Here is a 12,766-nt window from a genome sequence, read left to right on the forward strand (position 1 = left end):
ATTCAAGGATTAACAAAGATGCTTGAACCACCACATGGTACCTGTATTTCTGGTGTATTATCAATATGAAAAAATGTATTGCCTGTCTCACTTTCAAAGTAAAGTGTATTAGTTTGCATCATTTTTATCTTACTTTTATCTTTTTCTTTTAAAAAAATGTTTGCTTAAGAAATACATGTAAGACATGATGTATTCAGGAACTACAATATACCCACAAAAAGACATGGACACCCCTTGACCTTACTGAGTTCAGTTCCACAAAGCCACACCAATAAAAGTTTAAAGAGTTCAACGTGGAGGAATTGGAGTATCTTTCACACGGCCCTGACCTCAACTCTGTTGAACACCTTTAGGATGAGTTGGAATACTGAGGTCTTCTTCTCCAACAACCGTACCCAATCTTCACAATGCTATTGAGACAGAATGGGAACTAATTCCTAAAGACACCCCAATAAATCTTGTTGAAATCCCTCATTATAGGGGAGAGGCTGTTAAAGACGGGGTAGGAGACCAACTCCTAATTTATGCCCATAGTAAAATGAGTCCAGATAAAACAGTTGTAAATAAACAGATGAAGCAGCAGAGAAAAAGGAGGGGATATAAATCACATGATCTTTTTGTGTGTGTATGATACAAAGCTATTGAGATCTGTAAACAACAAATGTAAAATGAGAGTTGAATCTCCTCTCCTTGAAAGAACAAAAACTCTTTAAAGATAAAGAATCACAACACATAATATTAGAACTAATCTAACTCTATTTGAGATTTCTTTTGTGTTTTTCTTACAAAAAGGGACCAAACTTAATGGACTTGGTATGGTTCTTTACCCTCAATGACTATATACCTGTGTATCACGTTCACAATGTCATGTTTGAATACACTTGACAAGTTCAGGTGAATTGAGGTCACCCTATTATATAGCAGTAAACGCCAACACACAGATTACATTTGGTGACTGCTCATTTTGCTCTACGTGTCGTGTTTTGGTGACCTAAATCAGCGAATGACTCAAGCTCTAATCTTTGATGTTAAATTACATTTAGAAATTCCTGCGTACCTTTCATCGCATTTGATAAGGATCACACTGTCGGTGCCAATACCCAAGGCAGCAGCTCCCTTCTTTACTGAAAAGTGACTCTGAAAGAGAGCATATGGAATTACGATTAAATCAGTACATTTTGTAGGTTTTTATAGCATTTATTAGCTTCAGGTTTAAATTGTTTTTTCAAGGTACACTGGACTGATTATGTCTTAGAACATCTTGGGAAGAACAATTGTTTGCATGACTATCTTGCTAAATAAAATACATATAAAAAAAGAATTATCCTGCAGTTTGTGACAGTAACTTACAATGATCTTATGTTTGTTGGTTCAAAATGTATTATTCTACAATACTATCAAATGTATAAATCAAGCACAGATTCCTGAATATATGGAATAATTTCGGGCACATAACTGTAAGAGGAGCCCAGGGAAAATGTAGAGCAATAAGGTATAGTTGAAAAGTTATTTTCTTGGTTTTTGTTTTCAATTTTAATTTTTCTAGAGCACCCCAATGAGAGTTTGTCCAAATTTTGTGCAAAATATAATAGAGCAGAAAAAAAGGTGGACATGGTCTGAAAGACATAAGAAGGTTTGGAAACATATGCCCCTGGAAACAAAATTTAGCAGTGTTCTCCATATTTTGCTTTTTACTCCCAGAAGCCAACCATAGTACAGGTAGTCCCTGAGTTAAGGACATCCGACATACGGACGCCTCCTAGATACAAACGGGGCTTCCCTGCTTGCTGGTGTGCAGGACAGAGGCTGGATGAGGGGAGGGGACAGTTTGCATGACTCCTAGAAGAAATCTTTTGCTAAACACAGCTGATGTTGTGGGTGATCTTAAGAGCTGATCTGATCTGTAACATCTTGTAACTCTTTAATGACCCCCACAAACTCTGCAGTTGTTTCTTTTTGCATATCAAAGCACAGCTTGCTCCAGAAGTTAATGAATGTCTAGGCTTCATAAAGATTTTTTTTTTTTTTTTGTTTTTTTTTTATTAACTCACAGTGAGGATTTTATACAGTAACTGACACCACCCTGCCTAATAATATGTTGAGACAAACATCTGTCCTAATTGCATTTATTAAAATAATGTACCTATTCTGACTTACATACAAATTCAACATAAGAACAAACCTACAGTCCCTATCTCGTATATAACCCGTGGACTACCTGTAGTATGGAAGTGGTAAAATGGTGAGTATTTGCAGCTGTGGAGGTAAAGGGGTTAAAAAGTAATTTATGCCCTGCATAATGAATGTACTAGATCACTTTAACACATGGAGTTTTCCGCCTCCACAGACTGTCTTATACCCACAAGTAAAAAGATTTTTAAAGGGGCTGTATCAGCGATTGTGGTTCCAGGGTATACAAGATAAATTAAGGCACTGGAGGTTGGGTTGTCAGGTGAAAATACATTATGAATTATATCAGTGAAGGGTATTGGTTTTATCATGTGTGCTATAGGCAGGTAATGGGAAATGGAAATGGAAACAATAGTGGGGGGCAGTATATTATAATTGTTTGGAAAAAGATATTTTCATTTCCGAGTCTATACAAAAAACAAGGAGACAGTAATTAAATAGAGAGAAGGATTATCAAAAGTACATTATCATTGGTTATGTTGCACAATGCTGCATGAGTTATCTATTCACATTAATGATTACTAAGGTATAGAATTTTGTTTTTTAAACAGCGATTAAAGATGCAGCTTTCCCTATAGGGGCATATTGGAATAGGGTGAACAGCTCCGGCTACCATCTTACATGCGTTTTTTTTGGAAATTGTGATGGAAATGATGGAATACAAATGACAATTGTTCTAAAAAGCCATTACTTTTCTTTACAGAATTAGCGCCCTATGATTTATTGTTTCCCACCTCCAGATTGGCACTTTAATTTATCAAGTACTTTCATACACAAGTCCCATAGGTGATTAATTTTACTGCTCCATATATGTTTTTTTACCATAGTATTTTATGTGACAAAATAACTAAATCATAGATGTCATGAGTTTCAATCTTAAATTCTCAAATCCTAATGGTTCACACATGACTCTATACATTTTAGAAACTTTTAATACTTCAAACTTTGAGGCTTTTGAACCACATTTTTACTGCTCCATTGCCACAGATAATTACAACAAATAATGATGATGTGATAATTTTCAGCATTTAGAGATTGTATAGTGTGATCCTTGCAGAAACCCCAGCACCGACCGTGGTGAAAGCTAAAAATGCCTTATGTAAATGAAGTGTAAAATGGCAATTGAGGTCAGTGCAGCTCTGAATCCTTTCAGCCCTGCAATTTTATATAACAAGAACTCTGTGATTACAAGTACCATTCAGAGAGCTTGTTGAGTCACTGCTCCTCTCTCAGTGCTCCTTTCTAAGTGTCAACCCATCTCGGTTTGATTATTATGTGTGAGAGGAAGAAGCCTAATACATACTTTTTCCCCTCAGTATTTCGGTAAGAAATTGGGCCATAATGGAAAAAAATACCACCCATCAGAGCCATTGGTATTCCATAGGGGTAACAGGGAAGTTCAGCATTCTTTGTTTCTTCCGCTACTCATATCAGTCACTTTTGAAATTGTTAAGTCTTTTCATTTCCAACATTCATAAACCATGTTAGGCAAATGTATTTTTAAATCAAATAAAACTCACTTATTTATTTTACAGTGGTGTTATAGGTATGAGTAAATCTTTTGTGGAAAAGGGAAATTGCCTTTATGGAGTTCCTGGTCTATGCTTGATTTTCAGGATTGGTATTGTATTACTAGCAACATCTGGTTTAAAGGGAACCATTCTTTTGCTCATACAGAACAAAGGACTAGAGTCAGTTAGCTCCCCCCGACTCATCTTTATTTGCCCCTCTCCAAAGTCACTAAAATACCTGTGGATATAGTTAAATATAAGACCCACTGGGTGCTAATGATTGGCTCATCACTGTCATATAGGACAAAGGAAGAGGTCCATGGCCATGGCTTTAACAATTCAATTTGGAGCTTACACAGGTTTTTTACAGCGGCAACAAAACTACCAAAGAGGTGAAGTTTATCTGGCGATCTGTAAAGGCGTGAGCATGCTGATTGCAGGAGTAACATGGATAAATGGTAAAGCAGTACTTAGTAAGACTGCAGGTTCGTGGATGAACTGGCAATCATTCATAAAAGTGTCAGATTGGGGTGAACCCAACAGCAGTATTATTGTAATAAAATAACTGCATTTTTTGGAACCTTGTAGGACCACCTTTTTATTTATTGGCCTCTATAACTTTTAGAGACTGCCTGCCACTGAAGCTCAATCTAGCAGTCATAGATATTAGTAAACTCTCCTGCAGTACTGCCAAAGCATGTTTTCAAATGTTGAAAAAAGCAATATATATATATATGTATATGCAGGACTGCAAGCATGTATGTTTTTCCTCCAAATGCGTAGCAGGGATTAATCATTTTTTTACTTATGTATAGAAATCCATAAAAACTACTACTTGTTTCAAAAATACAGTTAAATTTCATTCATTTTTTTATTTATAAGATATAGCAGGAAAGGGCAAAAACTTCTATCAGTTTGTTACTTATGTATTTGTTCTATATTAGGTAATTTCCCAATTTCTCTGTATTTGATATTGGAGTCACCAGAAAAGATAGTGAGGGTAAATTCACAGACAGCAAGAAAATGAACATTTAACCTCCCTAGCAGTTCATTTCTTTCCGGTTTTATATGTCTAAAAGCGGTACATTGTTTTTCATGAAAATGTATTTTACAGTATAATATAATAGTATGAGTATAATAAAGTTTGAAACACAAAATCATGTAAAAACAATAAATTGAATACATTAAAAAATCTATATATTTATAAAAAAATGTTTTAATTTGTTTAAATTAAAAAAAAATACACATTAAACTCATACTATTATATATACTGTAAAATAAATGTTCTTGAACTGTTGTACTGCTTTTACACATAAAAATCCAATGTATTGCATTCAATACAGTTATTTTGTATTGAATGCAGTACAAATGGATTTTGAATTTCCTGCCCCTCCGGCAACGTACACACGCACTGACGTCATCGGGAACTCCCCGGTGACTCATCGTGTTCAGAAGCAGGAAGAAGAAAGAAGACAGAGATTGCGGCGCTGGACGGCGGCAGATCAGGTAAGCGCTCTATTTACTAACCTTCCCATAGGTTTACATACCCCAAGTGTGACTCGGGGTTACCACTTTTAGCAACTTTTTTCTACCCTGAGTCACACTCGGGGTTACCTCTAGGGAGGTTAAAAATTTCATCATAACAAAAAAAAAAGCATTGGCTGAAGTTTTGCAAATGCATATGGCATGACATGTGAATAAATGCTAAAATCATATCATAAAGTTAATGATATAAATAGAGAGACATACGTGCTCTGAAGTGAAGGCAACCAGTCTCGGGATTGCAGCCATTCCTTTCTCTTTAACTTCTGGGAACATCTTGAAACGTGCAATCAACATAGCATACAAGTTAGATATGGCACCACCTGGAGTCCACAGTAATACATTGTTATTTTCCATTGAATTGTCAATACATTGTTCAACAAACTGAAGTTTAGGAATAATGCACTTTCTGCTGTAACGTCAAAGGACAATGCTATACAGAAGAGTTACCCCTCGTAAAAACATTACATGGCTAAATGTTTGTAGATACCTGACCAACCAAACTATGGATATATGACCAAATATATATGGACATTTTTACAAACTCTTGCATTCTGGTGTTTTCAGTAAAAAGCCATGGTAATATCAGAAAATACAAAGACAGTTTAGACTTAGGCCACTAAAGTCCTATGAGAAAAGTTAGGGGAAAATACCTTTTCTGTTCCAGCACGACTGTAACCCTGTGCCCAAAGCCAGCTCCTTTGAGACATGGTTTGATGAGTTTGCTGTAGAGGACCTCATGTGGCCTGCACAGAGCCAGGGTGAATTGGAACATGGATTGTAAGTTAGATCTGTCCATCCAGCTTCCATAAATGACCTCATATTTGCTTCTTTGGCACAGGGTCTTTTAAGAAGACTGGAAGTTGTTAGCCACAAACAAGGGGACAATTCTACATTGATGTCCACAGTTTTCAGATGGTCAGGTTTCCAAACTTTTGGCAATATAGTGTATTTACCATGATAATTATGCAAACTATTTCACAGAATAGCAAACTAAGAATATTACAATCTTTAAAAATACTGTAAGAACTGTGTTCACTTGTTACTTTCATGCACATAAAACAAAGGCATTTTTAACTTTACAGTATAATATTGTGCCTGTTCCTTTTCTTAATGGTAAGCTCTAAGATCAATATACAGAATATAACTGGTTATCAAAGGAAAGACAACAGAAACTGTTGATCTAAGGAACATCTGGATGCCGGGATCAGGAAGGAATTTGTTTTCCCCTGTTGGAGTGAATTGAACCAGGATTATAAGGGGCTTTCTTGCCTTCCTCTGGATCAACTATATCTATAGGTTTTTCATCTGGGATATGTTTATTTCCCAAGTAGTTGAACTTGATGAAATTGTGTCTTTTTTTCAACCTAACTAACTTTGTAACTGTGTAATGAAAAGCAGACTTTGATCTGAAACCTGCAGTATCCCATGGAGTGTCCTTTGCATAATATTGCTAAGAATACTATGCGATTGGAAAGAAAAGCTAGGTACGTGTTTTCTATTCTTTCTGAGATCACATTAAGACAGGTACACACACTGTATTGGAATAGTCAATTTATGTGTAGGCTCTATTATTAAAGAGCAGAAAAGGACAAGAGTCCATGTCAGGCTTTATTTTCATGAAAATGTCTCAACCTATCCATCCCTAATGGTGTGCAAAGTGCTAAAAACGAAGCAACCGGAAAGAATTCATCATTTAAATAGACTCTATAGCTAGTTATTAAATTTTAATGATTTAAAAAAGGCTACCTGTGTCGGCTGTAGAAGATATTTTAGTTATCATTGCTCTTCAACACCAGAAATGAGCAGAATAGGGTGGCCCAACAGTAAGTGTTAGCCTTTTACATACATTTCACTAGCAGGTCCACACTTGTCCCAGCTACATTATTTTCATTCATACCTGTGGCACATTAAGGTTATCTATACAGAAATTAAAAGTTGATCACTCCCCCCATAGTGACAGCCATGGGTGATCTGTTTATGACCATTATACCTTCTCAATGCCAAAAAAGCATTTACCGATATCATCCTATTTACAATTTAGCTGGATCTCCATTTTATTGTTTTGATTTCTTTAAGTTTAATCATTTTTTTAGGTTATCCTTTTTAATAGATTTTTAATACATAAAAGTATTTGCAAAAACTTAGGGACCCATTCGTAATTCATGTAGAGTGTATACCATTATTCCCTCTCTGCTGAACTCTGCAGCTTTTCTCCACATTGAGCTCTGCAAGCATTAATGAAAAGCAGACTTTGATCTGAAAACTGTGGTATCCCATGGAGTGTTCTCTGCATGGTATTGCAAACTAACACTATGTGATTGGTAGGAAAGTTAGCTACATGGTTTTCTTGCTACCTGAGATCACATTTAGACAGGCACACAGTGGGTCTGATATATTAAAGCTCTCTAAGGCTGGAGAGGATACACTTTCATCAGTGAACCTGGGTGATCCAATAAACCTTTAATGGGTTTCTTCAAAATTATTTGCTATTTGCTAGCAAACATTTTGAATCCTGGACCAGATCCATTCATCCAGCTTCACTGATGAACGTGTATTCTCTTTAGCCTTGGAGAGCTTTAATAAATCAGGCTCATTGGGTCTGATTTAATAAAGCTCCCCAAGCTTAGAAAGGACCAGATCTATTCCAGGTTTGCTGGATCACCCAGCTTCACTGATGAAAGTGTATCCTCTCCAGCCTTGGGGAGCTTGAGTAAATCAGGCCCTGTTCATTTGAACGATCAACTTATGCATAGGTTTTTCTATGATATTTGATAAAAATTTTTATGAACATGGTGTTTGCTTCGTGTTCATGGCTTTTATGAGGTTGCATCGTCTATTGAACAATAACCTATAGGCAATAATGATTAAAAAGAGCTTCAAAGAGTCTCAAAACTCTTACAGAATTGGGTTTGCATGATACAGAGGCTCTGTGCCCAGGAATTTCCAGATATTACAGATAAGTAGTTTTTTTTTTTTTGTAGCATTTCTCTATGCCACTTTCTTGTTAAGTGACTAATTTTTTAATTTGCTGTGACATAAGCATTAGGATAAATAGTTTTGTATTAGAAGGGAAGTCACAATGAATGGATATCCAGATTGGACAGAGTCTTCTACAAATGCAGCTTTTCTAATTATACATTTCCTTTTTGGCTTCCATATCACGACTCTATGTTACGGTTATCTGAATACAATGCCACACGTTGCTGGTAGGGATATAGAAGTGGCTGCCCCTGATTAATAGTGTTTGATTGCACTGCCATCTTGCCTGACCTGCAGGCATACATATTCAAATGCATGTAATTGGTGCTCAGTTGATATTCTAAAGAACTCTCAGGAACACAGATGACTGAGCATTGTGGATGATAGGGCGGTGTCCCTAGGACATCATCTGCTTACATCTGAGAGCAAAATGTTACTGTGTAATGCAGAAGAAACGTTTGCACAGAGAGCTGATTAAAAATGGAAATAGAACAACAGAGACTTTAATAGTGACCTAATATTGAGCGATGGGTTATGGTAATGAAAAGGAAGCTTTGCAGGCAGATTGTCTTATTTGCTATTGGTTCCCTTGGTTTTGATCCAATATCTTTTCCATTTTTTTTTTTTTGTAATCCCATGGAAAGATGCCAGCATAACACAATGGCAAATGGGCTGCCCTTCATAGCAAGAGGGATACAAATACATTGTGCAGCCCATATTCTCTACAGCATTGATCAGGTACTTAGCACTCCTTCTCAAATGATCAGTCAGGTACTGATGGGCACTAAGACAAGTTACACTCCCCCCTCGCCACCTTAATGTGTTATATAAAAGCTTGCTAGATTGTTTTTTTATATATTATAGGTAAAGACCAATTCCAGCTGAAACCTTTTCTCTATTTTTGGGCAAGGTGGAACAGTCTTAGATTATCCTATTACCCTTTGTGTTGTTGTCTGAGTCACCATTACAGAGGTGTATGTTTTTATGAGTGTCAAACAGAACGTTAGGGGCAATCCCCCACTGGGGACACATGGAGCAATTTCACTTTCCTTACTATCTAGATGATAGGTGTCAGACAGAATGGGGGAGGTATGAAAAATCTACCCTATGGGAAATAAAGATTTTTTAAAAAGATGACTGTGGTTACATTTTAAGCAATAAAAGCCTAATTCCCAAATTTTATAATTTACTGTTTTTCTTTTTGTGCCACCCATACAACCAAATTAGTTGCTGGCATCACTGGTATAAGAATATACAGCAATAAAAACATTGCCAAAACTGACCTCCAGCCTTCGTTTCAATCTTGCACAGTCGTACCCGCTCCTTTCCTGGGCCATTTAGCTGGCGTTTACTTCCCTTGCATTTCATTTAAACAAACTGCACTATAAGGATGTATGGTAACGCCTGTCAGAAAGTATTTTGTATTTTTGCTGGAGCTCCTTTTCACTCCTATTCCCTATATTTGAATGTATTTACGTTTCTGGCAATGCACAAAGCAGTACATCAGATGTTACATCACTGGACAGTGCCCGAACACAGGAATGATAATTGAATATGGCCAACCCAGAGCAAATTTTTATTTTAAGCAATTCCAAACAACTAAATGCACAGATAGATAAAGAAAGTGTTTTACATATTTCAGTTTATTCCATTCTGAAATGTACACAGACGTGCCACACAGCTTCGCCGATCTTTCAGAGGAAAATACATATTTTTTTTATCTGCAGTTCTTCAACACTCAAGGGTAACACCTGATAATTTCAAACATTTTTTTATTGATTCCCAATTAAATGATTTAACTATTTTTTCTTTTCACCTAAATAGGATAGAACTGCACAGGAGATTCTAGTGGCCCAATTCTACTAATAAAAATGCTTTGTTTTAATTACTAGCTACAGAAAATAATTGTTAAGCAAATAAAACTAGTTCCCTATGGAGCATGCTACAGAAGTGTGGCCTGTAGTAGTAATTAGTCTTACATGAGTTACAGTTTTCCACTTATGTACAAATATTTGCTACAGGATATTTCTGCATATTGCTTGTGTATATTGCTCCATAGGGACCCATTTGTTCAGCTATCATTTTCTGTGGCTAGCTATAAAATCATGTGCAATTGTGATAGCAGGATTGAGCTCCTAAAGCTCTCATCTGCACATGAGGCCTATTCAGTTGACTTAAAAAAAAAACAGTAAAACTTTAAAAATTTTAAAATCACTGGTGCAGTTCTAGCCTTACACGTCTCAACTTATGACTGTACCATAGAAAGAGAAACCAGTTATTTTAGATGATCTCACCACAGTTTGTGGTATATATGCTTGCTCTCCAGTGTATGTTCTGTGGATACCCCATACAAGCTACTATCACTATAGTGCCCCCAATGATAAAACTTTTTGGGAGTTCTCTGATACCTGTTACACCAGCAGAACCCAGTCTCACAATCAAAGACCATGTAAATCACTTCCATAACCTCCACCTTTATAAAACAGTGTGCTCTTATTATTTTTATGTTTATTTCATATCTAACAAAAGTCTAGCTATTATCTCCAAATATGGGGCAGAGTTGCTTTGATCATACACATTTTGAATAATATTTTGCATTTCTGACTAAACTCCATTATACAATTTTTAACATTATTTTCAACATATATGTTTTCATGTCCAGATATTATAACTGCATGGGTACAAACTCGCTGATGTGTTGCTACCCCTGAAGAAGCCAAAACAGGCGAAACGTGTTGAGTAAAAATGGTCAAATATGAAATTGATACTCTAGCAAGGTATAACTAACTTTGCTCACTATGTGCTAGATGCTGTACAGTATGTATAGTGCCCTATGGTGGTTCACCAGAACTGATATGTTATATATTGGTATTTGTAAGAGTAATATTTATTACAATACTTTTGTTTGCCAAAAAAAAACCTTCTCTCTTATTCTTTTGTATATATACGACTGATAAGCTCATTTTTACTCTCCTCTTTTTTCCTATAAGTATACTATTAGCATTGAAGCACAATTGACTGACTACTCTCATCCCTATGTAAGCTTTGTTGTACAGGGGGCTTCAAGAGGCTGATAGGTCAAAATCATATATTTAAAGAAAACCATTAGCACAATTGCACATTTTATAATCCCAAAAAGTACAATTGAAATGCCCTTGCACCATCATACATGAAAGTCTCTGTAATTTATTTAATATTTAGCAAGACACAATAAGCTTCTATACAAAGCTTCCTAGACACACAACAGAGCTAATGCATTGATGGGTGGATTTGAGCCTAGAGAGAAGGAGAATAAAACAAGCCTAGAATAGATGAATTATTTGATAAGGCATCTTGTGGGAAAATAAATAAATAAAAGAGGACGCTCCCTTCCCAATAATTACCAGACATTCTAATCTCTGCACTGCACGCGCAGACTTCTCTTAAACAGAATTGATTAACATTCACTTTGATTATTCCTTCAGCTGGGTAGTACTGGCGTCCTATGGACAATGAAGTCAGGGATTCTGCAGATTCTATTTGCTGCACTGTAGAACTCCGAGTATTTAGAACTGCAAGGCAAATGTCTCATTCGATTATTTGTCCTACACAGCACAATTTGTGCTCGTGGTAATGTGCAGCTTGCTTTAAGGACTGTATACATCGCTCTGAATTAAATTCATGGACCATCAAGGGCTGGAAAAAAAGCCGCATTACACTTTGCTACTCGGCGATACAGCAAATGAAATATATTTGTAGATGTAAAGAAATAAGAAAAGATAATAAGTGAAGCCCTATCAATTAATTTACCTGGTGAGAATATTCCATCACCGCTGCCCCCAGGCCAGCCAATCATCTCTCTCATTTTCTTTAATGTGACATATTCCAACAATACAAATACTGGAGCTATTTCATAGGTGAACCTGAAAGAAGAAAAGTCAAATATTAGTCTTCTATACATGGTAAACCAGAAATAATGCCTGTGTTTCAGGACATGGCAAAGGTAGCCAAATACAAGGGAGAAAATTAATAAATTTTTTCAATCAAGATTCACCTAACTGCTACCAAAAATGTACACACTAGATTCAATGAGAAAATGTGTAAATAATGAGTAAAGTTGATTTAGCTATTTTCTGATTGAATCCAAGATAAAATATATGTCTGTTTTGGGGAAATGAAAACATTTGTATATAGACTCCAAAAACTTCATAATGATAAATATCAGCCTTATATAAATATTACCAAAACATTACCAACCAAAGTCTGAAGAAGGGATCAAATGTATTGTTCAGATGGGTGCTAAAAGTCCACTGTTTCCCGAGCCCCTTTTAGCTGAGTGCACCATCCAGCACTTTTTAATAACCCCCTGGATGTTTTTGGGTGGTTACTGAAAAGTTGGGTCACAATAAAGGGCCACCACCCTCCTATAGCTTCTTGACTGTGGCAAGGCAGATCTTGGCAGCCTATCCAAAAACACAATACCCCCCCCCCTCCGGCTTTAACCAATACCAACGATCCCCCCTTCATTAGCTAATAACCACACACATCTCTTTTGGGTATTG

General features: G+C 36.3%; 1 protein-coding gene across 1 annotated transcript in view; it reads right to left on the reverse strand.

Moving 5' to 3' along the window:
* The window catches only part of GAD2 (glutamate decarboxylase 2), a 70,618-nt gene that overhangs the window by 25,123 nt on the left and 32,729 nt on the right, over nucleotides 1-12,766 (reverse strand). Inside the window, exons 6-8 of the mRNA XM_072412707.1 lie at nucleotides 12,015-12,127; nucleotides 5,451-5,566; nucleotides 1,058-1,137 (exon numbers count right to left, since the gene is read on the reverse strand). Coding sequence (XP_072268808.1) covers nucleotides 1,058-1,137; nucleotides 5,451-5,566; nucleotides 12,015-12,127 — 309 coding nt within the window. The remainder of the gene's footprint in view (nucleotides 1-1,057; nucleotides 1,138-5,450; nucleotides 5,567-12,014; nucleotides 12,128-12,766) is intronic.

The sequence above is a fragment of the Pyxicephalus adspersus genome, chromosome 5, assembly GCF_032062135.1.
Source record: "Pyxicephalus adspersus chromosome 5, UCB_Pads_2.0, whole genome shotgun sequence".
NCBI classification, from domain to species: Eukaryota; Metazoa; Chordata; class Amphibia; order Anura; family Pyxicephalidae; genus Pyxicephalus; species Pyxicephalus adspersus.